The following is a 23,265-nucleotide window of genomic DNA, read 5'->3' as shown; positions in this document are numbered from 1 at the left end:
GCTTGGAAACTTGGGGAGTTACCACGTCTGGCTAAAGTGGTATTGTCTTAAAGAAAACCTATGAATTTGCCTGCGGCGGCTTGGTGCTTGGTGGTCAGTTGTCTGAGGAAACTGGAAGAGAGAGGCTGGGGTACACCTTTCAACATGAATGGAACTGACCACTGGAGGGAAAGAACAAGGAACAAAGACCATCCCGCCCATCACCCACCCGGGGGGAAGTGAGGGGAGATGGGCAGGGTGACAACGGGGCCAACATCTAAAGTGTGAAGGGGGGCTCTTACCAAGTGCCCACCCCTTCCCAAGCAGAGGGCAATCAACATCAGCATCTGTAGCGGGTCTTCCTACTGGGCAGAGGCAGGGGAATCCTGGTATGAGTTCTGCAGTACATACATGTGACTTGGGCACGTTTGGGGCTTAAAGGTAGGAAGGGATTAAGGGGGGAGATTTGAAAATCCCGGTGGGGGTGGGAGGTACCCGGAGAGAGGGTAAAAACAGGAACAGTCTTGAGCACCTGCCTGTACCGGGAGCTCTGTGTATGCCATCTCATTTCCGTCTCCACCAGCCAGGCGGGCCTTGGCGGCAGGAGGCACAGGCTTTGGGAGCCGAGGCCCTGCAGCTTGCCAAGCACGCACGGCCCTAGGGCGCCCGGCTGAGACGGCACCTGGGCACCCGCGGCCGCTGCAGCCCGCTCCGGTCAGCTACACCCTAGTCAGGAGCCTTTCCAGCGGGTCGGAGGAGAACGGAAGTTTGGGGTGACCCGCGCGATTCGCCTGGCTGCATTTTACATTTCCTTCTACAGCAGCTGGGGTCACGAAGGCTGCTCTTGCCGGCTGTGTTGGAACGTGGACACGTGCGCTTTGGTAATAGGGCAGCCTTCCCCGCGGGCGCAGTCCCCGCTGCGAGCGCCCCCGGCTGCGGAGGCGGTACCGAGGACCCGGAGATTTGAGCCGCGGGTGGGCGGGGAGGGGCCTTTGTGACCTGCCCGCCCCTCCCCGGCACTGTGATGCCGGAGGGCAGCTGCGGGCCCGGCGCGCCTGTCCCCGGCGTCCCCCCTCCCGGTGTGTCACAACGGCGGAGGCGGCCGTATCTGGAGCAGTCGGGGCGGGCAGGCCCAGCTGGGAGGTGCGCGGGCGAGGACAGCGGCAGCGATGGTGAGGCTTCCCGGGGCAGGGAGGGCTGTGGGCGCGCGGCAGGCGCAGGACCGAGAGCCGCGTCTACGGGGAGGCGCACGGACCCGGCCACCTGGAGCTGCAGAGCTCAAGGCCTTCTGGGGGTGGGAGTTCAGGGTCGAGGAGTCCGCATCCTCGGGCAGGAACACCTGGTGTCCTTTATCGTACGGGGGGAAAAAGAGACCGGGGTCGGTTGTTCCTTAAAGAGACCTAATGCCAGCTTTGCGCGCAGACGAGGGGGAGGGAAACCCTGGGGAACCCGACGGAGAAGCGGGCGAGATTCTGGGGTCCCCGGGTGGGCAGCCTGTGGACAGAGTGGAGAGAAGGGCGAGTCCGGGGATTCTGGATGGGTGGTCTGGGCCGGGGCAGCTGTGGGACCAGATGCAGTCACGTCTCCAAACCCAGCCTAATTGACAGGGCCCGGAATGTGACAGGGGACTTAGGGCGCCGCGGTCCCCCCACGCGTGGAGGTCGTTCTCGCACCGCCTCGCCAGCGGCTTGGGTTTGCTGCACGCACAGCCCCAGCGCGGCGAGGTCCTCCGGGCGCACTCAGCTCCCAGGTCTTTCCAGCGGTCAGAGTCGAAGGACTCTGGGACTCAGAAGTCTCTGCTTCCAAAGGCCAGAGGACCTTGGACCTGTTTCCTACCCTGGCTTAGGGGGCTCGCGGCTGCTCCCTTCCCTGCCCCCGCCCCTTCTCCATTTGCAGACGCGGATCTTACCGAGGGGCGGCTCCAAACACGCAGTTCCTCTCTCTAGGGTCTCCCTCTCCGCCCCCAGTGCCCCGGTGGCTAACATTTGCCCCCAATCCACTTTCCCAAAGCCCGGAATCCCAGGAATCCCTCCCGGAGCCCTGATCTTTCAGCGGTAGGGAGATGGGCTGGAAAGGTTGGGGGCAGAGGGAGGGCAGAATAAGCCTATGTCATGGCCAAGGTCAGGTTCCCTGGGCAGGCTTGCTCCAGCTGTCAGTGACCCAGAATGCAGGCGAGACCCCCTCCGCCCCGCCCTGTTACGTTTGGACAGTGCCCAGGGCCTCCTGGCTCCCCGGAGCTCTACTCCTCCAGCTTCAGTTTCGTCAGCACCCTCCCTCCTCCTCGCGGGCTCCCCGACACTCCTGGGAGCTGAAAGAAATTGGAAATATTAGGGAGGGTGGCCACAGGAAACTATTTCTGCCTGAAGCCCCTGGTATAGGACCACAGAAGGGGCCCAGAGCTGCGAGTTCAGAATTTTGACTCTTGGCTCTGCAGCTAGCTGTGTGACTTCAAGAAAGTCACTTAACCTCTCTGGATGGGTTTGTTTTACCTGCAAAATGAAGAGGGTTATAATTCAAATTTCCAAGGCTCCACATGAATTTTATTATTTTTAAACTTTTTATGGTAGGAAATTTCAAACATATGCAAACGGAAAGCAAATGGTATAATGAGCCATTATACACGTCATCTAACTTCAGTAATTACCAACTTCTGACCTGTCTCACTTCATTTATTCCCTCCCTCCGTAATTTTGAAGCAAATGCTAGGCTGCATACTCTAGAATTGATATTTAGTATTTATAATATCTAGCAGCTAGCTAGTGCTTTAGGATTTTCCAAGTGCTTCCCTTGAATGCTTTAATTTGGATCTGAATGCCATTGTGGTACAGAGTGGAGCCCAGAAGGTGTTTACAGGAGCCTCGAGGATCTTAACCGAGCGCTGTGCACAAGCCTCAATGTGTGATCCACGGACGAGTTTCTGACAATGCCTGGTAAATCAACAATTCAAACAGCAAAACCTTATTTTGAATGTGCTGAAGAATTTGGGTGTTTAGCTGAAAACCTATGGTTAAATATTTTGAAATGGGAATACCTTTCATTTATTTTGAAACGCTCGATTTTGTATAGCAGGTTCTATCTAGAACATTTAACTTGGGTGCGTTGCAGTGTCTTGATGGCAAATATTTTTTGTTGAACATTTTATACTCACAGAAACTTGTAAAATATCATTTGGCTCATTTGTAAAAGGCTACAATGACACATCTATAAACTCAAAAATGACTTCATTAATCCAAGGATTAAGTTTCAGGCTGCTGTCCTGTCCCCTCCAATTCCCTCCCTGGAGGCGGTTTGGGGGAGGTGACCTTGGTGTTAAGGAGAATTGGATTTGGCATTTCTGCAGGTTCTGGGTAAGAAAAGTGTAACTAATCCTTACGTATATATTTTTTTTTTTTTTTTTTTTTTTTTTTTTTGAGACAGAGTCTTGCTCTGTCGCCCAGGCTGGAGTGCAGTGGCCAGATCTCGGCTCACTGCAAGCTCCGCCTCCCGGGTTCACGCCATTCTCCTGCCTCAGCCTCCCGAGTAGCTGGGACTACAGGCACCCGCCACCTCGCCAGGCTAGTTTTTTGTAATATTTAGTAGAGACGGGGTTTCACCGTATTAGCCAGGATGGTCTCGATCTCCTGACCTCGTGATCCACCCGTCTCCGCCTCCCAAAGTGCTGGGATTACAGGCTTGAGCCACCGCGCCCGGCCACGTATATTTTTAAATGCATTTCTCTAGCTACTAGGCAGATGAGCATTTTTCCTCTGTGAACCTTCCCCCAACCCCTTCCCCCCAGCTACCCACTACACGGTACATGAACACCCTTTAGCATTTCTGTCCTGGAGCCTAAAGTTACACAGCTGGTAAGAAGCTGAGTAGGGGCTGGAGTTTACATCTGCTGGGCACCAGAGCCTCTGTCTTGAGCCACCGGCCCATGCTGGGACCAGCAGGCTACTCCCGCAGCAGACCATTCCCGTCCGCTCCCAGTGTCCTTCTGGCACGCACCTCTCTGGGAACTCAGACTGTGACACCTTTTTTGGGAAGCGGTAGGAGAATCCTGGCCAGCTGCCCTAAGCCAAGCCCATGCCAATGATACCAGGGCACAAAGTTTCTGTGGTGTATGGGGAGGTGGGAACATCTGCAACACGGCTTCCTTAAGTGCATTCCTTTAGAACTTGGGAGCACGAAGGAGCAGTTAGAGGGTTCTGGGGGCCAAATGGACATCCTTCTGCCCATCACCCCATGTAGGCAGGCATGGCTGAGCTCTGTGGAGTTGATAGGTGTATTCTGACCTCAGAGCACGGTGTGGGCTCCCAGGCGCTGCAGGTCATGGCTGCCTCCTCCTCCCCTCCCATCACGAAGGGCAGGTTTCCCCAGAGGCACTGGGCGCATGCCTCCGAGTGAGGGGCCTTGGCTCACAGGGCAGCGGCTGGGGCAGAGCTGCTGGGTTGGTAAGTCCAGTGGGAGCCCCCAACCTCAGGCCAGGCCCATGCAGAGCTTGGGGTGGGGGTTAATGCCATTGTTGAGTGCTTTCTGATGAGGCTCCTGAGTGACCTTCAAAGGGAGATTAAAAGTTAAAAATAATTTTGGAGGGGGAAATAGCTGGTGGACACAGGGCCGGTGATGATGGGGGTAGGCGGGAGGATGTGGCATCCCTCTCCGGGGGAGGAAGCAGACAGAATGCTCCTTTTCCCTCGGGCCACAAGGGACGGACAGCACTATCTGTGGCCTTTGTGGTTGGCATTTGCCCTGCAGTGTCTTCCTGTTACGAGTTCTCTCAGATAATAAGCTGTGGAAGAGAGCAGGAGATGGAGCAGGCACTGTGTGCTTCGGATTGAAACTCCTGAGTGTCTCCCGCACCTGCCCCAGTGCCAGCCATAGCCCAAGGGCCTTTGACGTCCTCCGGCCTCTTGTGCTGGGAGTCTCCTTAGCAGATGGCCTCACGGCCAGAGCTGGCCTCCTGGGAGCCCTGTTGCTGCCCTAACTGTAGTGTCTATCATCTGAACCCCTCTCGCGAGCCACCTTCACTCACTAAAGTGAATTTAGGCCGACTCTGGTTTTGCTGTGTCTGGCTTGCTATCTATTCTTTGTTATGAGTGATTTCTGTTATGCTCTATCATCGAAGAGTTCTGAGCAGAGAGAATTCAGCAGCCCTTCAGGAGCCACATCTGTCCTTACTTTAATTACCCCTCTGTGACACTGTGGGCCTGCTTTTCACTTGCCATCCCTGACCTAGGTCCTAAAATATATGTGATCTATTATCCCAGCCTGACAAGTAGCGATAATTTGGTGTAATCACGTGCTTCCTGAGAGCAACTGGGGCATGAGAGCACAGGTGGTCAGGGAGTGGGGGCGGTCCCCGGTTTGCACAGCGCACACACCGTGGCCCACGTCGGCCCCTCTCCCAGATGATATGCCACTTTTACTGTCTTGTGATACTTGGAAATAGTATCACAAGACAGCCTTTTTAAGGCTTCAAAATCTCCTTCTGCCAAGGATGGTGATTAGCTTATCTTAGTCCTCTGAGAACAAAGCAAAAGGAAATGACTATTATTAAAATAGAATAGAAGATTGATGTAAAAAAGGGCTTCTTGCAGCAAAATTATAAACGGGCTGCAAAGTTCTAGAATTTCTTTCACTGATGCTCTGCACAACATAGGCACCGGGCGCATGCTTTTCAGCGAGGGACCTTGGCTCACCGGGCAGTGGTTCTCCAGGCGGAGTGGTCACAGGTGGCCCAGATGTCTCACTGGCCCTGCCCTTCCTCAGCCTGCGCTCCGGACAGACTGGGCAGTGTGCGGGAACCACCCTGCGTTTTCCTGCCTCTTGCTCACACTGCTCCTGCATCCACCTGGACTGTCCCAGATCATCTTGGCTGTCTGCCTTCTTCAGGGTCCCTGTGAATATTCCTCCTTTAGGAAACCAAGCTAGAAGATGTCTCCTTCTCCTTGGAACTCCCTCCGCACTTGACCCGTATGCTTCTTAGGCACTGGTCACTGTCCTTGTTGCATGGACTGCAGCCCCTCAGGGAATGTTTTCATTCCAGTCCTCCCTGTGTTAACTGGGCACCTGCTACTTTAAAGCACTGGGCTCAGTACAGGGGAGTCCACGAGTGAAAAAGGTTCCTTGCCCTCACACAGCTTATGTTCTCTACTAGAAAGGTGAGAAAACGAACAGGCAGCTATAATACGGTGTGATGATTACAATGACAGGAATGAAGGGGATGGGGGAGCCCATGGCAGGGCCCTACACTGTCTTGGGGTTTTGCAGACTTCCCTTAGGAAGTGACATTTAACTGGAGACCTGAAGGATGAATGAGAGCCCAGTACCTCACGATGCTGTCTCGAATGCAACCACACAAAAAGATTTGCTGTAGAAATGAGTAGATGCCTTTTGTCGCTATCCCAGCATGAGGTCTGTGTGAGAAGTGGCATGCTTTTCATGAGGAAGGGACCTCCTTAGTCTCTGCACCTCCCTCCTCTTCACCCCCCAGAAGAAGTTGGGTGGGAGAGCCTTCTGCAGCAAACAGGGGACCTCCTCCCCTCACAGGGGCCAAGGGGGACAGAACTTCTCTGAGCCCTACAAGCCCAGACTGAAAATAGAACTGAGAGAGAGAAGCAGTGTGAGTGACAGGCATGTGCTCTGATTGGCTAGACAGGGGAATCTGAAATATGAGTTTGGAGCGAGCGCGTGACTTAAATATCCTCTGCTGGGTCAGCTTGCCCCTTGCCCCCAACCCCAGCCGCACACACGGGCACCGAGAAGCAGACGCCTGGTTCTGTCAGAGAAGGATGACCCTTTTTCAAAGAGGCCGCCCCATGAGCCATTCTCCATTTCGCTGTGCATGAGAGACATTTCCTGTTTGGAGTTCTGCTATCCGAACTTGGTCTTGCATTGACGTAGATGTGGGCGCACCCCAGGGCCCTGGGAGTTCAGAGCTGCAAGTGAGGCCGGAGGCTCTGTGGTCTAAAGGAAAGAAGTCAGGCCCGGGTCAGAAGCCCTGGATTCTGATCCGGGCTCTTTTGCTGCTGCAGAGCTGTGACACGTTGAATTTGTTCCTTTTCCTCTCTGAGCTCAACTGTTTCATCTGTAAAATCATGCAGAGGGAATCATATTAGGTGGTCCATGAGGCTGGCCCAGCTCTGGTATCCTAAATGTTCGGAGCCGATACAACATCCCTGGTTATGATAGGTGGATGCCCTTTCTTGGACGTGAGGATGCCTCCCACGGGCGTCAGCACTGGGTCCGCTCTGTCGAACTTCCAGGCCAAAGGCTGGGTAGGGTGATGAGACAGCATGACTGCAGGAGTTGAGCTCAGTGCCTGAGCTGGGAGCTCCAGGCAGGCGCTGTGGGCTGCTCCTCGTCCCTGCTAGGAGCAGGTGCAAGAGGCCTGCAGAGTGCTGGAGCTGGGCATGGACCTCACAGTGCCATGAAGCCTCATGCAACTTTGAATTTCACTTGTGATTTCTTCCTGGAACTTCAAAGCCCTGACACAGTAGGCACGTAGTCAATATTGTTTGAGTAAGTGACTGCGTGCAATGGCCCAGGGTAAGGGGGTTCTGGAGAGGGCAGACCCTGCTCCTATTTTTTCTCTTTCTCCTTTGTTATGATGATTTTTGCTTTTTACTATGAAAAATTTCAAACTTTCAGAAAAGTAATGTGCCACCCATATACCTATTATCTCCATTTAAGAAGAATGATTTTTCCATCTGTTATCTGCTGTGTTTGGGAAGGATTTTAAAGCACAGACATCAGGACATTTTACCCCTAAATGCTTCGGATGCAACTCTAAACAATAAGGATGTTTTCATACTTAACCACAATTGTATGAATACGCTGAACAAAGCAAATCAATTTATTTGTCCCCCAAATCTTTTGATTTGTTCAAACGAGAATTCAGTCAGCGTCTCCATGACGCGTGTGGTGGCGCTTTAGTTCCTTTGATATGTAACAGCCCCTCCCAGCTCTTTATTTCTCATGAGTTGAAAAGGCTGTAATCCCAGCACTGTGGGAGGCCGAGACGGGAGGATCACGAGGTCAGGAGATCGAGACCATCCTGGCTAACATGGTGAAACCCCGTCTCTACTAAAAATACAAAAAACTAGCCGGGCGAGGTGGCAGGCACCTGTAGTCCCAGCTACTCCGGAGGCTGAGGCAGGAGAATGGCGTAAACCTGGGAGGCGGAGCTTGCAGTGAGCTGAGATCTGGCCACTGCACTCCAGCCTGGGCGACAGAGCGAGACTCCGTCTCAAAAAAAAAAAAAAAAAAAAAAAAGAAAAGAAAAGGCTGGGCCGGGTGCGGTGACTCACGCCTGTAATCCCAGCACTTTGGGAGGCTGAGGCGGGCGGATCATAAGGTCAGGAGATCGAGACCATCCTGGCTAACATGGTGAAAGCCTGTCTCTACTAAAAATACAAAAAATTAGCCGGGTGTGGTGGCGGGCGCCTGTAGTCCCAGCTACTTGGGAGGCTGAGGCAGGAGAATGGTGTAAACCTGGGAGGCGGAGCTTGCAGTGAGCCAAGATCATGCCAGTGCACTCCAGCCTAGGCTACAGAGCAAGACTCCATCTCAAAAAAAAAAAAAAAAAAAAAAAAAACCTGGACCAGCTGCCCTGTAAGATGTTCCACCTTCTGGATTGATTTTGTTTTCTCTGATGTCACTGAACTTAACCCTCTGATCCCTGTGTTGCCTGTGAAGTGGAAGGTGAATCTACCGGGCTCAGTGATGAAGGCTGAGTGTTTTTGAGATGAAGTCCTCACAGGTGGTACGTGTCACACTGAGTCCCATCAGGAGGTCCTCAATGTCGGGTTGGCCCACAGTTAGCGATGCTGAGGTTGATCGCAGTCTTAGGCTGGAGACCCTGGGACTTACTTTCCCCCTTGTGACTGTAACAGTGATTCTTTGGCTCTAGGCGAAGATTCAGTTCCCATCAGTCTTTCACCTAATGATGTTAGTGTTCTTGTCCAAATCAATCATGTAATTAGAAGATGGAATAGGGCAATGTTGCATAATCTATTATTCGGTCCACATTGCTTAGCAGACATTCTTCGATTAAAGAAAAAGAGCCTTCTCTATCCTGGCTAACACGGTGAAACCTCATCTCTACTAAAAAATACAAAAAATTAGCCAGGCGAGGTGGTGGGCACCTGTAGTCCCAGCTACTTGGGAGGCTGAGGCAGGAGAATGGTGTGAACCCGGTAGTCGGAGCTTGCAGTGAGCCAAGACTGCATCACTGCACTCCAGCCTGGGCAACAGAGTGAGACTCCATCTCCAAAGGAAAAAAAAAAAGAAAACAAAAAGAGCCTTCTCTAACTAACGGGGCTGTCTGGATAGGGACAAATGAGTTTTTCTCTGGGGGTTTTCTTTGAGGACTTGCAGATTATCATCTGTGCATCCTGCTTCACTCAAATGCTGCCATCACTCCTTGTGAGGCTCAGGTTGTCTGTCTTAGGCAACGGGAGCCTCTTCAGGTGCTCGGGCAGCGCCTGGGTTAGCCTCTGTGCCTCCAGGCGCTATGCAACATTCCAGGCTCATCTAGCACACTCCCCACCCCGGATCTGGACGCCTCCCTCTCTCCGAGGAGCCTGGTTCCCGTTAGCAGGGACCTTCCTTCTCTCTTGATTGCTGTAGTTACTTTTCGCTTTTGGGAGCACCTATGAATCTGTCAGTCATTTCTGAGTCTATTTTATGCCTCCCATTATTCTTACGAGCGAGTTCAATAGGGAAAATAGCTCTTTCTAAGGTGTGTGTGTGTGTGTGTGTGTGTGTGTGTGTGCACATGACGGGGGCAGGGGAGAGAGAAAGAGACATTTTGTAAAGACTGGCATATGTATTAGTGTGAGATTAAAGAGGGCATTAAAAGAGGCTAAAAACGTTGTTGTCATGCTAGTGGTTTTCAGTTCCCCAGATCCTTAACTCTTCCTCCCATGATCTTTGATTTTCCTAAAATATCCCTGCATCCTCCCTGGAAAGCCCCAGAATGTTCCAGAAGTGAGAGCAGGCTGGGGGCCAGGCAGCACCATAGGCAGGACTAGAGGGTGGTCGGAATGTGGTGGTGGTGAGGGGGGCGACAGACCCAGAAGGCTGAGGTTAGGACCACAGAGGATACTGTCACTTAGAAGGATAATATATAGGGCCAGATCCCCCTCGGGCCTCTCTGGTGTCCCCTCAGCTTCCACACCTCCCTGGGAAGCCACAGCCACGTGCTGAATGTGACACTGTGGTCCGGGTGGATAACTCGCTGGTCGTGGGTGGCTTCTGGATGCAGACGCTGCTTTCCTTAGGTCTCAATTGAACCCTCAGATGGAGGCAGAGAAGAGACCCCACAATTAAGGAGAGAGGAGCAGGGACCCGAGAGCTCTTTCTATGTGTGCTGCTTCCCTGTGGAGAAAAATGCTACCAGGTAGCACCGTAATGAAAATGATAATAGCAAGACAGCATCAACAACTCTGGCTAACTTATACTCTTCAGATGAGGAGAGGTTCAGTAACTCCGCCCAGGCCATGCAGCACAGAAAGTAAACTGAGAAGGCCAGATGTGAACCTGGGGCGTGGGCCGCTCTGTGGGTAAAGCCTCTCCCTAGCCACCAGGCTTATGGAGATCCAGCGGGTTGCGTCCCCCGTCGGACTTCCCCCCGTGTCAGGCTGCCCCGTGCTCATCCCTGTGCTCATCCTCCCTCAAGGCAAGGACCAGGTGTCGCTCAGCTCCAGCGCGGAGACAGGACTAGGGTGGGGGCACAGTTGTAAAATTGAACTAGGGGGCAATGATCCTGACACTCTGACCCCTCAAGATGCTACTCGAGGCAGCTGCCCTGCTCTCCATGCCCAGAAATTCTTCCACGTCCCCAGGAGCCCCACACTTTGACGTGGACTCTACTGGCTTCTGTGCCCAGCCGTGCCCTCTGGAGGCTCTGCCCCTGGCTTGGGTTACCTGGAGCTGGAAAATGCCAGGGCAGGTCATAGACAAAAATAGAAACCCACAGACCTGGCACATGCTTCCTGTTGGGCTCAGGCAGCTGCCCCAGGCACAGTGCCACTTTGTGTGGGCGACTGCTTCCCCAGGGCAAGGTGTGGGTGGGACGATGAGTCTATCATCCCTACGCGTGCATGCACACACACACACACACACACACACACTCTCCCCACCCCCCTTTTTCTTTAATAATTTCAACTTTTACTTTAGATTCAGAGAGTACATGTGCAGATTTGTTACATGGGTATATATCGTGATGCCAAGGTTTGGGGTACAATTAATCCCATCATCCAGGTAGTGAGCATGGTACCCAATAGTTAGTTTTCCAATCCTTGCCCCCTCCTTCCTTCCCCACTCTAGTAGTCCCCAATGTCTACTGTTGCCATTTTTCTGTCCATGAGTACCCCATGTTTAGCTCCCACTTATAAGAACATGTGGTATTTGGTTTTCTATTCCTGCATTAATTTGCATAGGATAATAACCTCCAGCTGCATCCATGTTGCTGCAAAGGATATGACTTCATTCTTTTTTGGGGGCTGTGTAGTATTCCATGGTGTATATGTACCACATTTTCTGTATCCAGCGCACCGTTGCTGGGCACCTGGTTGGTTCTGTGTCTTTGCTGTTGTAAAGAGTGCTATGATGAACGTGTGAGTGCACGTGTCTTTTTGGTAGGACGATTTTCTTTTGGATGTATACCCGGTAACAGGATTGCTGAGTGAAATGGTAGTTCTAAGTTCTTTGAGAAATCTCCAAGCTGTTTTCCACGGTGGCTGAACCAATTTACATTCCCGTCAGCGCACTCCCTATCTTAGGCTGTTAGTACAAATACCAATCAGGCAATTGTGGCTTCACATCAGAGCAAGGCAGAGCTAAGGACACTCCGGGGTCAGCTTTACTTGACACTTGGCCTGGCATAGGTAAGGGCAGGCTATGGGGCTGCAAAGATTTTCCAGTTGTTCAGCATGCAGGAGGGGCCTAATTTATACCCTCCTAATCCTCTCTTGGGATAACAAATAATCCTTTAGTTCTACACCGGTAACCATGATACTACTGACAGCCATGACGTATACTTCCAGAGCGTGTTCCTTTCATGAGTGCTCATTCGCTCTGTGATACCCTGAGACTGTGTGTGCGTGTGTGTGCGCATGTGTGCGCAATGCTCAGAAAGTCAGGGTCAGGAGTGGTTGTGAATGCTGGCTTGCGTGGGAGTAGGTTGAAGGAGAGTTTCTGCCATGATCGCCAGTTCTTCCTTGGGCCTTCTTCACCAGTGCAGGAGTCTTGTGGTTTGGAATTAGCCCCTTGCTTCATCTTTGCAACCGCCCTCTTTTTTTCTTTCCTGGTGTAAAAGGTTAACCCTGGGAGGCAACCTTTAGAGCAAAGCACAAAACAGCTGTGTCTTCTTTGGATCTAAGTCCTGGTCCAGCTGCTCTAGAGCTGGGGCACCTGCAGCCTCAACGCCAGCTGGCAGTGCGGGGCTGGGGCCGGGCTGGCCTGCAAGGTGAATGTTACGGGGGTGTAGGGCAAAGGCATGCTGGGGGCCTGGACTCTCTGACCTCGATGCTTCCGTCTCCCCACAGCGGGAATGCATATCAGTCCACGTGGGCCAAGCAGGAGTTCAGATTGGCAATGCCTGCTGGGAGCTCTTCTGCCTGGAACACGGCATCCAGGCAGATGGCACTTTTGATGCTCAAGCCAGCAAGATCAATGATGATGACTCCTTCACCACCTTTTTCAGCGAGACTGGCAATGGGAAGCACGTGCCCCGGGCCGTCATGATAGATCTGGAGCCTACCGTAGTGGGTGAGTGGGGGCGGAGATCCTCTCCACAGAGAACACCGTGAAACCGCAGAGGCACTGACCCACAGTAGCTAAGGAAGGAGCCTCTCTAGCTGGAAGGTGGGGCTGGTGCAACCGGAGCCTCCCACCCCACGTGACATCTGTCAGCTCCTTGGGGTCCCCACAGTCTCGGAGAATCTCATAACAGTGATCAAGACTCTATGCCGAACAAAATGCCTCCCACTCAAAGCCCGGAGACCTGCGGCGCTGTGCCAAAATGGTCACATCGCTACTAAATACTAAGGATAAGAAAACCCAAATAATTGTAGGAATTATAAGACACCCCTAAGTGACCAGTTTCCCTAAGTATAGGTTTCGGAGTCTGCCCTCAGGGGTGGGTATAACCTCAGAGCATCTTACACACAAAGGGGCCTATCACGGCAGGCACATTCCTTCACAGCCAGGGGCTGCTGGAGTTTTGGAATGAGGTTCCTGCAGGTTTAGGAAACATAGAGGAATTCTGCCTCGTGTCTGGGCAGATCTCCCCCTCCCACGCTATCCCCCAATAGTGCCACTTCCCCCGTTTCTGACCCCTGGGCCAACTCTCAGTTGAACGTCAGGATTTCCCCAGCTTCAAGCCTCGCTCATCAAGCAAGACATGGACAGTTCCCCAAAGAGGACTGGGCGTGAACTGTAGTGCCTGAACACCAATGTCTAGGGGCAACAGAGGGCAGATGCTCCACCCCCTTGATGCTTTGCACCAATGCACAAAGTGCAGGTTACCTCCCAGGCCACTGCACAGATGACTTTTCTGCACGCAGTAGAGGAACCCCAAAGAGAAGAGGCAACATAGTTGGGGCCTGATGTGTCTTGATCTGCTTGTGTGGACCCTTGGAAGTGAGCAGAGACCCCTTAAAGGCCTCTCTAGGGCTCTTGCTCCTCTAGGACCTGGAACATAGCTTTGCTTCACATTATTCTAAAATATGTCTAACGCCTGGCACGTATTATTGCCACCACGCGGTGGAGTTGAGGGGTGGGACAACTCTTGGGAGGGTCTAGGTTCTGGGCAGATCATCCTGAATCTTTCTCCATGTCCCTAGAACATGTTCATGCAAATGAACTTAAGTTAAACTGTTGGTACACCTTGCAGCATGAAAGGAAAAATGAAAGGGAAACCTTGAGGGTCAAGGTGGAAGGGAGGAGAGGCAGCTGGCATTGGTGTTCGATGCGCTTTGTTTTTTGTTTTTTGTTTTTTGGTATTTTGCTTTTTTTTTTTTTTGAGACGGAGTCTTGCTCTGTCACCCAGGCTGGAGTGCAGTGGCATGATCTCGGCTCACTGCAAGCTCCACCTCCCGGGTTCACGCCATTCTCCTGCCTCAGCCTCCCGAGTAGCTGGGACTACAGGCGCCCGCCACCACGCCCGGCTAATTTTTTGTATTTTTAGTAGAGATGAGGTTTCACCATGTTAGCCAACATATTCTCGATCTCCTGACCTCGTGATCTGCCTGCTTTGGCCTCCCAAGATGCTGGGATTACAGGCGTGAGCCATGGTGCCCAGCCGGCCCAAGTTTTGTCGTTGTGGGGTTTTTTTTTGGAGATGGAGTCTTGCTCTGTCTTGTTGCCCAGGCTGGAGTGCAGTGCAAGATCTCGGATCACCTCAGCCTCTGCCTCCCAGGTTCAAGCGATTCTCCTGCCTCAGCCTCCTGAGTAGCTGGGAGTACAAGCGCACGCCGCCACGCCTGGCTAATTTTTTGTATTTTAGTAGAGATGGGGTTTCACCATCTTGCCCAGGCTAGTCTCGAACTCCTAAGCTCAGGCAATCCGCCCGCCTTGGCCTCCCAAAGTGTTAGGATTGCAGGCGTGAGCCACTGCGCCGGCGGTGTTGGATGAGCTTTGCAAAGCTCAGGCTTTTTAGGGTTCCAGCCAGCAGGGCAGCCTGCTTCTCACCACCCACATGAGCCACAGGCCTTGGCTCTGTTAGTCCCTGAGCTCCCCGGGAATTCTCTTAGCCTTTTGCGGATTCATTATGAGGTGGTCTGGCTTAAAACCTCCGTGGAGTTTTATAGGGAGGGGAGACCGGAAGGGGGTCCTGCGGTAGTGTGATAGGGAGGGGGGCTTCTCCCCTGGGCAGTAGGACCTAACGGTCTTCCTCTCTTGGAAGATGAGGTTCGGGCAGGAACCTACCGCCAGCTCTTCCATCCAGAGCAGCTCATCACAGGAAAGGAGGATGCAGCCAACAATTATGCCCGGGGCCACTACACGGTGGGCAAAGAGAGCATTGACCTGGTGCTGGACCGCATACGGAAGCTGGTAAGAGTCAGGAGGGCAGGGGACGGGTGGGCCAGGCTGGAGTGGACGCGATTGGCCCCATGCCTCTTTGATCAGGCTGGGGAGAGGCATGTGACCCCTGGCTATAGGATGGAGCTCCTAAGGTTTGGGAATTTCTGCTTAAATTCTGTAAGAAGCACGCAAAGGGATGATGCCCCTTCCTCTGTGTTGGCATCATAGACTGTGTTCCAGGCTGAGGCCCTACTCATTGATACTCTCTGGTAGTACCTGGGGAAGCTTCCGGGTGTAAGGCAGGATGAGGTCTCTGCTGGTTGGAAACACAGGTTAACAAAGCATTTAACTTGGAAGAGGAGAGGAAGAGATTGCTGATCCATTTGGGCACTTACAAATGCCATTACAAATGTCAAGTACATTCCTTCATTTAATCCTTAATAATTATACTTAGGAGGTCTCCTTCCTGTACTTTACAGATGAAGAAAGTGAGGGCCGGGGTGGTTCAATATCTTAGCCTGGGTCACACAGCTAAAAAGTGGCAGAGTTGGGGTTTGAACTCGGTTGGTTGGACTATAAAGCTCTGAGTTGTAGGTTGTGTCACTTTCTTTCTTTAAGCTTCCATTTACTTATCTGTATAGTGGAAAAGCCTGATCACATGTTCTTTGCCTGGGAGCTAAGGGTGCCAAATTTTTGCATATGTTCACTTTTTCTGTTTAGAGGAGGGCTTGTCAAGCTCATTGGCCTCAAAGCTGTCTGTGGTCCCCAAAAGTTCAAATCACACCCAGTGGGCAAATCCTGTGAGTCTGTGAATTCTCTGATAAGAGCTGACATCCGTGCCTACAACGCACCAGGTCCTTTCTCAGCATGTTATGCTATTTCATTTAATTGTCACAATAACCTTATGAGGATTTTCTATTGTCCCCATTTTCACTAAGAAGGAAGAGAAGTGGCCGGGCACAGTGGTGCATGCCTGTAATCCCAGCACTTTGGAAGGCTGAGGGGGGCAGATCACGAGGTCAAGAAATGGAGACCATCCTGGCCAACATGGTGAAACCCCATCTCTACTAAAAATACAAAAAATTAGCTGGGCATGGTGGCCCGCGCCTGTAGTCCCAGCTACTCAGGAGGCTCAGGCAGGAGAATTGCTTGAACCCAAAAGGCAGAGGTTGCAGTGAACCAAGATTGCACCACTGCACTCCAGCCTGGCGACAGAGGGAGACACTGTCTCAAAAAAAAAAAAAAAAAAGAAGGAACAGAAGTTTGGAGAGGTTCAGTAACTTGCTCAAGTTCTTACAACCAAGAAATGGCAAAGTTGATATTAGAACTCAGGCTTTCCGGCTCCATGTACCTTTCTGAAATTGGTGCCCTGAGTCACCTTCCAAGGTTAGGTTGAAGTATGTAGGTAGCAGTTCCCAAAAAATCAAATGACAAGAGCAGGGAAAGTGGGCAAGGAGTTGGGGCCCCCAAAGGGCAAAGTCACCATCCACTGTGGTTCTGAAACTCTCATTCCCTGTTCAACCAAGCTAGTGGGCTGAAACCTTCATGTACCTAGAGGCGTGTGCCCCTGCAGCTTGCCATCCTATTAAAACAAAAATAGAGACAAAGTCTTGCTCTGTCATCCAGGCCAGAGTGCAGTGGTTTGATCATAGATTTCTGCAGCCGTGAGCTCCTGGGCTCAAGTGATCCCCCTACCTCAGCAACCCAAGTAACTGGGACTACAGGGGTGCGCCACCATGCCCAGTTCATTTTTACAATTTTTTGTAGATGTGAGATCTTACTATGTTGCCCAGGCTGGTTGGGAACTCCTGGCCTCAATGGATCCTCCTGCCTCAGCTTCCCAAGGCCAATGGATCCTTGGCCTCAATGGATCCTCCTGACTCAGCTTCCCAAGGCCAATGGATCCTTGGCCTCAATGGATCCTCCTGACTCAGACAGGCATTGAGTCACTGTGCCTGGCCCCATCCCATATTTTAGCCACTCCTCCAAAGATCAGGACAACTCCTTTTGTTTCCTTACTTCTTCATAGCTGTTTTGATTTCATCCACAAAACAATGTAGAGAGGTGGGATGGGGCAGACAGAGTGGGTGGTCTGGCTTTTTTCACTGTGGGGTGTTCTCAGAAACTTATCTTCATGATTTCTTCTCCTGTCCTGCTCTCCCCAGACAGACGCTTGCTCTGGTCTGCAGGGTTTCCTGATTTTCCACAGTTTTGGTGGAGGCACTGGCTCCGGCTTCACTTCTCTGCTGATGGAACGCCTCTCCCTGGATTATGGCAAGAAATCCAAGCTGGAGTTTGCCATCTACCCAGCCCCCCAGGTCTCTACTGCAGTGGTGGAGCCCTACAACTCCATCCTGACCACCCACACCACACTGGAACATTCAGATTGTGCTTTCATGGTGGACAACGAAGCCATCTATGACATCTGCCGCAGGAACCTTGACATCGAGCGCCCTACCTATACCAACCTCAACCGCCTCATCAGTCAGATTGTGTCCTCAATCACTGCTTCTCTCCGCTTTGACGGGGCCCTCAATGTGGACCTCACTGAGTTCCAGACCAACCTGGTACCCTATCCCCGCATCCACTTCCCGCTGGTCACCTACGCGCCCATCATCTCTGCCGAGAAAGCCTATCACGAACAGCTCTCCGTGGCCGAGATCACCAGCTCCTGCTTTGAGCCCAACAGCCAGATGGTGAAGTGTGACCCGAGGCATGGCAAGTACATGGCCTGCTGCATGCTCTACCGGGGCGACGTGGTACCCAAGGATGTGAACGTCGCTATTGCTGCCATCAAGACCAAGAGGACCATCCAGTTTGTAGACTGGTGTCCCACAGGCTTCAAGGTGAGAGCTGATGACTTAGGAAGTGGGGAGAGGACCAGAGAAGCAGAGGGAGATTACCAAAGATACGCAGTTCCATGGGTGCTTCAGGCTTTATGTGATGATAAGGGGAGGGGGACTTCAACCAAATGTAACGTGAGTGGAATTCAGCTTTGGTTGAGACACAAATGCTGTTAAAGTTTTGTCTGTTTGCCATTTTAGAAAAGTTTGGTGCTATTTTAAATGGGTTAATTGGTTAATCACCTTTGGTTTTGTTTACTGAACAACAAGTAATGATTTGGTATTGGCCGGAATCTACTGACCTGAAGGGCCATGCTTTTGGTGTTCATGATTTAATTCAATTTGCCTAATGTTAGTTTTTTGGTTTTTTTTTTTGAGACGGAGTCTCACTCTGTCGCCCAGGCTGGAGTGCAGTGGCACAATCTCGGCTCATTGCAAGCTCCGCCTCCCAGGTTCACGCCATTCTCCTGCCTCAGCCTCCCAAGCAGCTGGGACTACAGGCGCCCGCCTCCACGCCTGGCTAATTTTTTGTATTTTTAGTAGAGACAGGGTTTCACCGTGTTAGCCAGGATGATCTCGATCTCCTGACCTCATGATCCACCTGCCTCGGCCTCCCAAAGTGCTGGGATTACAGGCGTGAGCCACTGCTCCTGGCCTTTATTTATTATTTATTATTTATTTTTATTTTTGTGAGTCTTGCTGTGTCCCACAAGCTGGAGTGCAGTGGCGCGATCTCGGCTCACTGCAAGCTCTGCCTCCTGGGTTCACGTCATTCTCCTGCCTCAGCCTCCCGAGTAGCTGGGACTACAGGCGCTGGCCACCACGCCCGGCTAATTTTTTGTATTTTTAGTGGAGACAGGGTTTCACCATGTTAGCCAGGATGGTCTCGATCTCCTGACCTTATGATCTGCCTGCCTTGGCCTCCCAAAGTGCTGGGATTACAGGCATAAGCCACCGCTCCTGGCTCTTTTTTTTTTTTTTTTTTTTTTTTTGTGAGACAGAATCTCTCTCTGTCACCCAGGCTGGAGTGCAGTGGCACGATCTCGGCTAGCTGCAAGCTCTGCCTCCCGGGTCCACACCATTCTCCTGCCTCAGCCTCCCGAGTAGCTGGGACTACAGGCACCCGCCGCCACGCCCGGCTAATTTTTGTATTTTTTTTTTTTTTTTGAGATGGAGTCTCACTCTGTCACCCAGGCTGGAGTGCAGTGGCCGGATCTCAGCTCACTGCAAGCTCCGCCTCCTGTGTTTACGCCATTCCCCTGCCTCAGCCTTCCGAGTAGCTGGGACTACAGGCGCCCGCCACCACGCCCGGCTAGTTTTTTGTATTTTTTTTAGTAGAGACGGGGTTTCACCGTGTTAGCCAGGATAGTCTCGATCTCCTGACCTCGTGATCCGCCCGTCTCGGCCTCCCAAAGTGCTGGGATTACAGGCTTGAGCCACCGCGCCCGGCCAATTTTTGTATTTTTGATAGAGAGGGGGTTTCACCATGTTAGCCAGGATGGTCTTGATCTCTTGACCCTGTGATCCACCCATCTTGGCCTCCCAAAGTGCTGGGATTACAGGCTTGAGCCACCGCACCCGGCCTCCAACTTAAAGTTAGTTTTCATGGATATTTTACGCTTCCTTGTACAGCATGATTTTGTAGCCATTTTAATTTTAGAGTTAACCAAATTATTCCAGTTGCCAGAGGAGTATGATGCCTCCCTCTCACAAAAAGATGTGTTCTCCCAATTTATTTTGAAAACATAAATATCTATCCTGCACATCTTAATCAATTTGGAGTAATAAGATACTTTTATAGTTATTCTATGATTGCTATTTTCCATTACCATTAACCAGGAATAAGCAAAAACCAGCAAGCCGCGTGACTGGTGGTTGACCAAGTGCCCACAGTCTGGAAAATGCCAGGCTCAGAGAGTCAGTGGGGAGATACCAAATAGCGAGGGTAGGCCCTGGGGCCCCAGGACCGGGAATGCCGAATGGTTGAAGTCAACCCTCTGAGCTGGACCGGCAGGCATGCAGCCTGGCTATGCATGTGAACAGCTCAGCCACTCCGCCCATGGTCTTTTGTCAGATTCTGCCATCATAACAGCTACCACATTCCCTTTAACTAGTGTCCTCTAGTCGTGCTCTCTCTTTTTATTTTATTTTTTAAAATTTTTTTCCCCTGAGACGGAGTCTTGCTCTGTTGCCCGGGCTGGAGTGCAGTGGTGCGATCTCGCCTCACTACAACCTCTGCCTCCTGGGTTCAAGTGATTCTCTTGCCTTTGCCTCCCAAGTAGCTGGGATTACTGGTGTGCACCGTCATGCCTGGCTAATTTTTGTATTTTTAGTAGAGATGGGGTTTCACCATGTTGGCCAGGCTGGTCTCAAACTCCTGACCTCAGGTGATCCACCCACCTTGGCCTCCCAAAGCACTGGGATTACAGACATGAGCCACCAAGCCCGGCCCCTAGTCATGCTTTCAATCATTCAGAGGTTTTACGGGTACCTATTATGTGTTAGGATTTGTCTCCGTTGCTGGAGGTGAAGAGATGAACATGCCTTAGTTCTTCCTGGCAGGAGTTACAAGTGTGAGGCACCAGCTGCATGCTGGCCTCATGGCTGCCCTGTGTGAGTCTGAGGCTTTGACCTGGCTGTTCTGCTGAGTGAAGAGTGTGGCATTCCTTTTCACTGCTATCCTAGCTACATATATAATTTTGCCTCAACACTATGCTTATTTTTTTTGTGGCAGTTCTAATCATCCTGGCAAACCCAGTCAAGGTCTTCCAAAACATGAAGTTCTTTTTTCTTTTTCAAATGGAAACAAACAACAAGCTAGTAGGAGAATGAATGGGAAAAAAAGAGAATGAATGAGAGAGACATGGCGGGTGATGGGGAAATTAACAAAAAGGAAATGCCCCCTCATTCTCTCCTTCAAGCAGAAGCTCTGGGGTTATGTCCTGAAGGATCATTATGGTAGCATTAGCATAAGCTAAGAAAAGTACGTTCCCTGGAGTGAATGCTGCTAAACTGCATCTTACATTCTCTCCAGCAGTGCTTGTCCCCGCTTGACTCAGGTCAAGAGATGTTAGCACTTAGAGGAGGGCAAGCTGGCCCAGGCTCAAGGTTTATGGCAGTCGGTTCAGATCTAGCAACATATATGATGTGGCCAAGTTCATATTCATTGCCTTTCCCTTCCCCACTTTGCCCCTCTCCCAGTATCACCTCCGTCTCCAAGATGCCACCTGTGCCTAAGAGGAATGACAGCTGCTGTGGGCCCAGTGGCTGGCTGGCTACCCATGTTGCTGCACAGCTGGCTGCCATTCCCACCCCAGCCCCTCAGGAGGATGTGCATTTTAAAGCTATGGATTTAAGAGACGGGCAATTAAAATGTGGTGGTCTCAGCGGGAGAGGTGGCCGAGGACATCCCTGTGGTTCTCAGTCCCCATAAGTAATGTTACAGTTTGCCACGTTAGACTTGTCCCAGTTTCCCATGGTTCCTGGGGTTGGCTTTGGTTTGGGACATGTGTTGGGAAGAAGAGAGATTTCCAGGATAGCGGCGCCACTGTAAGACGGGGCTGGGCTGGGCCTGGGAGACCTGCCATGCTGCCAGAACTTGGCAAGATCTTCGACAGCCTTCTTGGATTGGAGTCCCTGCTTTTCTTCTAAGAACTCCCGATTTCCAAAAACATAGAGCCTGGTTAACACCAGCACCACCCCAGGGCCTTTCGGCTCTCTTTATTTACTGCTCTGGAATATCCCTGTGACCTCTTCCAACAGTTTTCACTCTTGGCAGGGAAACTTCCTTAAATTTACTTGCAACACAACTCAGAGGAGCTTCAGATGACCACTTGGGAGAGAGTACACTTTTGAATAGCTTCAAATCTAGAATGCATTTCCCTCTTACACATACATGTGTACCAGACACCTCTCCACCCGCTCCTACTGTCGCTCGTGACTCTCATTTGCCTACTTGCTGAGCCTCCTATACCAGCCCTGTCCTCCTTCTCTAGCCTTTGATTGCCCAGCCCTTCCCCACCTACTTTTTGTTTGTTTGTTTGTTTGTTTTTTAAGAGACAGGGTTGGCTGGGCGCAGTGGCTCATGCCTGTAATCCCAGCACTTTGGGAGGCCGAGACGGGCGGATCTCGAGGTCAGGAGATCAAGACCATCCTGGCTAACACAGTGAAACCCCGTCTCTACTAAAAATACAAAAAATTAGCTGGGGGTGGTGGCGGGCGCCTGTAGTCCCAGCTACTTGGGAGGCTGAGGCAGGAGAATGGCGTGAACCTGGGAGGCGGAGCTTGCAGTGAGCCGAGACTGTGCCACTGCACTCCAGCCTGGGCAACAGGGCGAGACTCCGTCTCAAAAAAAAAAGAGAGACAGGGTCTTGCTCTGTCCCTGCTACTAGAGTGCAGTGGTACCACTGTAGCCCACTGTAGCCTTGACCTCATGGGCTCAAGTGTTCCTCCCACCTCAGCCTCCCTGAGTAGCTGGGACTAGTAGGCGCGGCCACCATGCCTGGCTAATTTTTTCTTTTTTGGTAGAGATGGGTTTGTGCTCTGTTGCCCCGCCTGCTTTCACTTTCTCTTCAGCTCCTCCCTCACCACCTGCTGGCTTCCCCAGTCCCATCCCGTCTGTTGCATCCCACAGACCCACTCCCACGCCCATGACCGTGACTTGAAGCCATGCCAGGTGACCAAGATGCCCCATCCTGAGTTATCCTCTGGCTGACTTGGATCTTCTTCTGTGGCTCCTCCTCTTTCTCTGTCCCTCAGGTGGGCATCAACTACCAGCCCCCAACCGTGGTGCCCGGGGGAGACCTGGCCAAGGTGCAGCGGGCCGTCTGCATGCTCAGCAACACCACGGCCATTGCGGAGGCCTGGGCCCGCCTCGACCACAAGTTTGACCTCATGTACGCCAAGCGGGCCTTCGTGCATTGGTATGTCGGAGAGGGAATGGAAGAAGGAGAATTTTCTGAGGCCAGGGAAGACTTAGCTGCCCTGGAGAAGGATTATGAAGAAGTGGGGACTGATTCGTTTGAAGAAGAAAATGAAGGGGAGGAATTTTAAATATACACCTTTCCCTTGGCTGTGTCTCTTTATTTATGCTGCTCCACTCAAAGCACATGTTCAAGAGTAACAGGACACTGTCCCCACCCCAGCCTGATTCCTGCCTTACCCAGGAGGAGGGTGCCCAGCCCCAGTACCCAGGGTGGCACGACTGGACCATAAGTGGACACTGAACTCCATCAGGCTCTCGCTGGGTAGGAGCAGCTTTGTGTCACCAAAGAAAATGAGGGCCACTCTCTCCGGGGTGGGGCTGCAGCCCAGTTTCACATGTGAGGAGGCCTAATCAAGAGTTTCGATTCCAGATGGGGCTGGGTCCAGCCCTAAAACATGGCCTGCTGGCTGCGGAGTGGGAACACTCAGAGAAAGGGGCGATCTGGGC

At 51.9% G+C, this 23,265-nt stretch overlaps 1 protein-coding gene across 2 annotated transcripts; it reads left to right on the top strand.

Annotated features, from left to right (window-relative positions):
• The first annotated feature begins 690 nt into the window (after positions 1 to 690).
• TUBA8 (tubulin alpha 8) lies at positions 691 to 22,904 on the top strand. Of its 2 annotated transcripts, none has more exons than XM_073007044.1 (5): positions 691 to 860; positions 12,513 to 12,735; positions 14,873 to 15,021; positions 17,157 to 17,837; positions 22,593 to 22,904. In XM_073007044.1, exons 2-5 carry the CDS (start codon positions 12,708 to 12,710, stop codon positions 22,884 to 22,886), a joined length of 1,152 nt encoding a protein of 383 aa, XP_072863145.1. In that variant the 5' UTR covers positions 691 to 860; positions 12,513 to 12,707; the 3' UTR covers positions 22,887 to 22,904. The 2 variants fall into 2 exon arrangements, with proteins under 2 accessions (XP_072863145.1, XP_072863144.1); XM_073007043.1 differs by lacking the exon at positions 691 to 860 and adding an exon at positions 1,047 to 1,151.
• Positions 22,905 to 23,265: the final 361 nt, after the last annotated feature.

Source organism: Chlorocebus sabaeus, chromosome 19 (assembly GCF_047675955.1).
Source record: "Chlorocebus sabaeus isolate Y175 chromosome 19, mChlSab1.0.hap1, whole genome shotgun sequence".
Classification (NCBI taxonomy): Eukaryota; Metazoa; Chordata; class Mammalia; order Primates; family Cercopithecidae; genus Chlorocebus; species Chlorocebus sabaeus.
This window is presented reverse-complemented; position numbering and strand designations above follow the sequence as displayed.

Bases quoted from the DNA above. Each gene is read 5' to 3' on its own strand.
- TUBA8 (XM_073007043.1), top strand. The intron at 15,022-17,156 runs GTAAGAGTCAGG...TGCTCTCCCCAG, and splicing joins TGGACCGCATACGGAAGCTG to ACAGACGCTTGCTCTGGTCT. The intron at 17,838-22,592 runs GTGAGAGCTGAT...TCTGTCCCTCAG, and splicing joins GGTGTCCCACAGGCTTCAAG to GTGGGCATCAACTACCAGCC.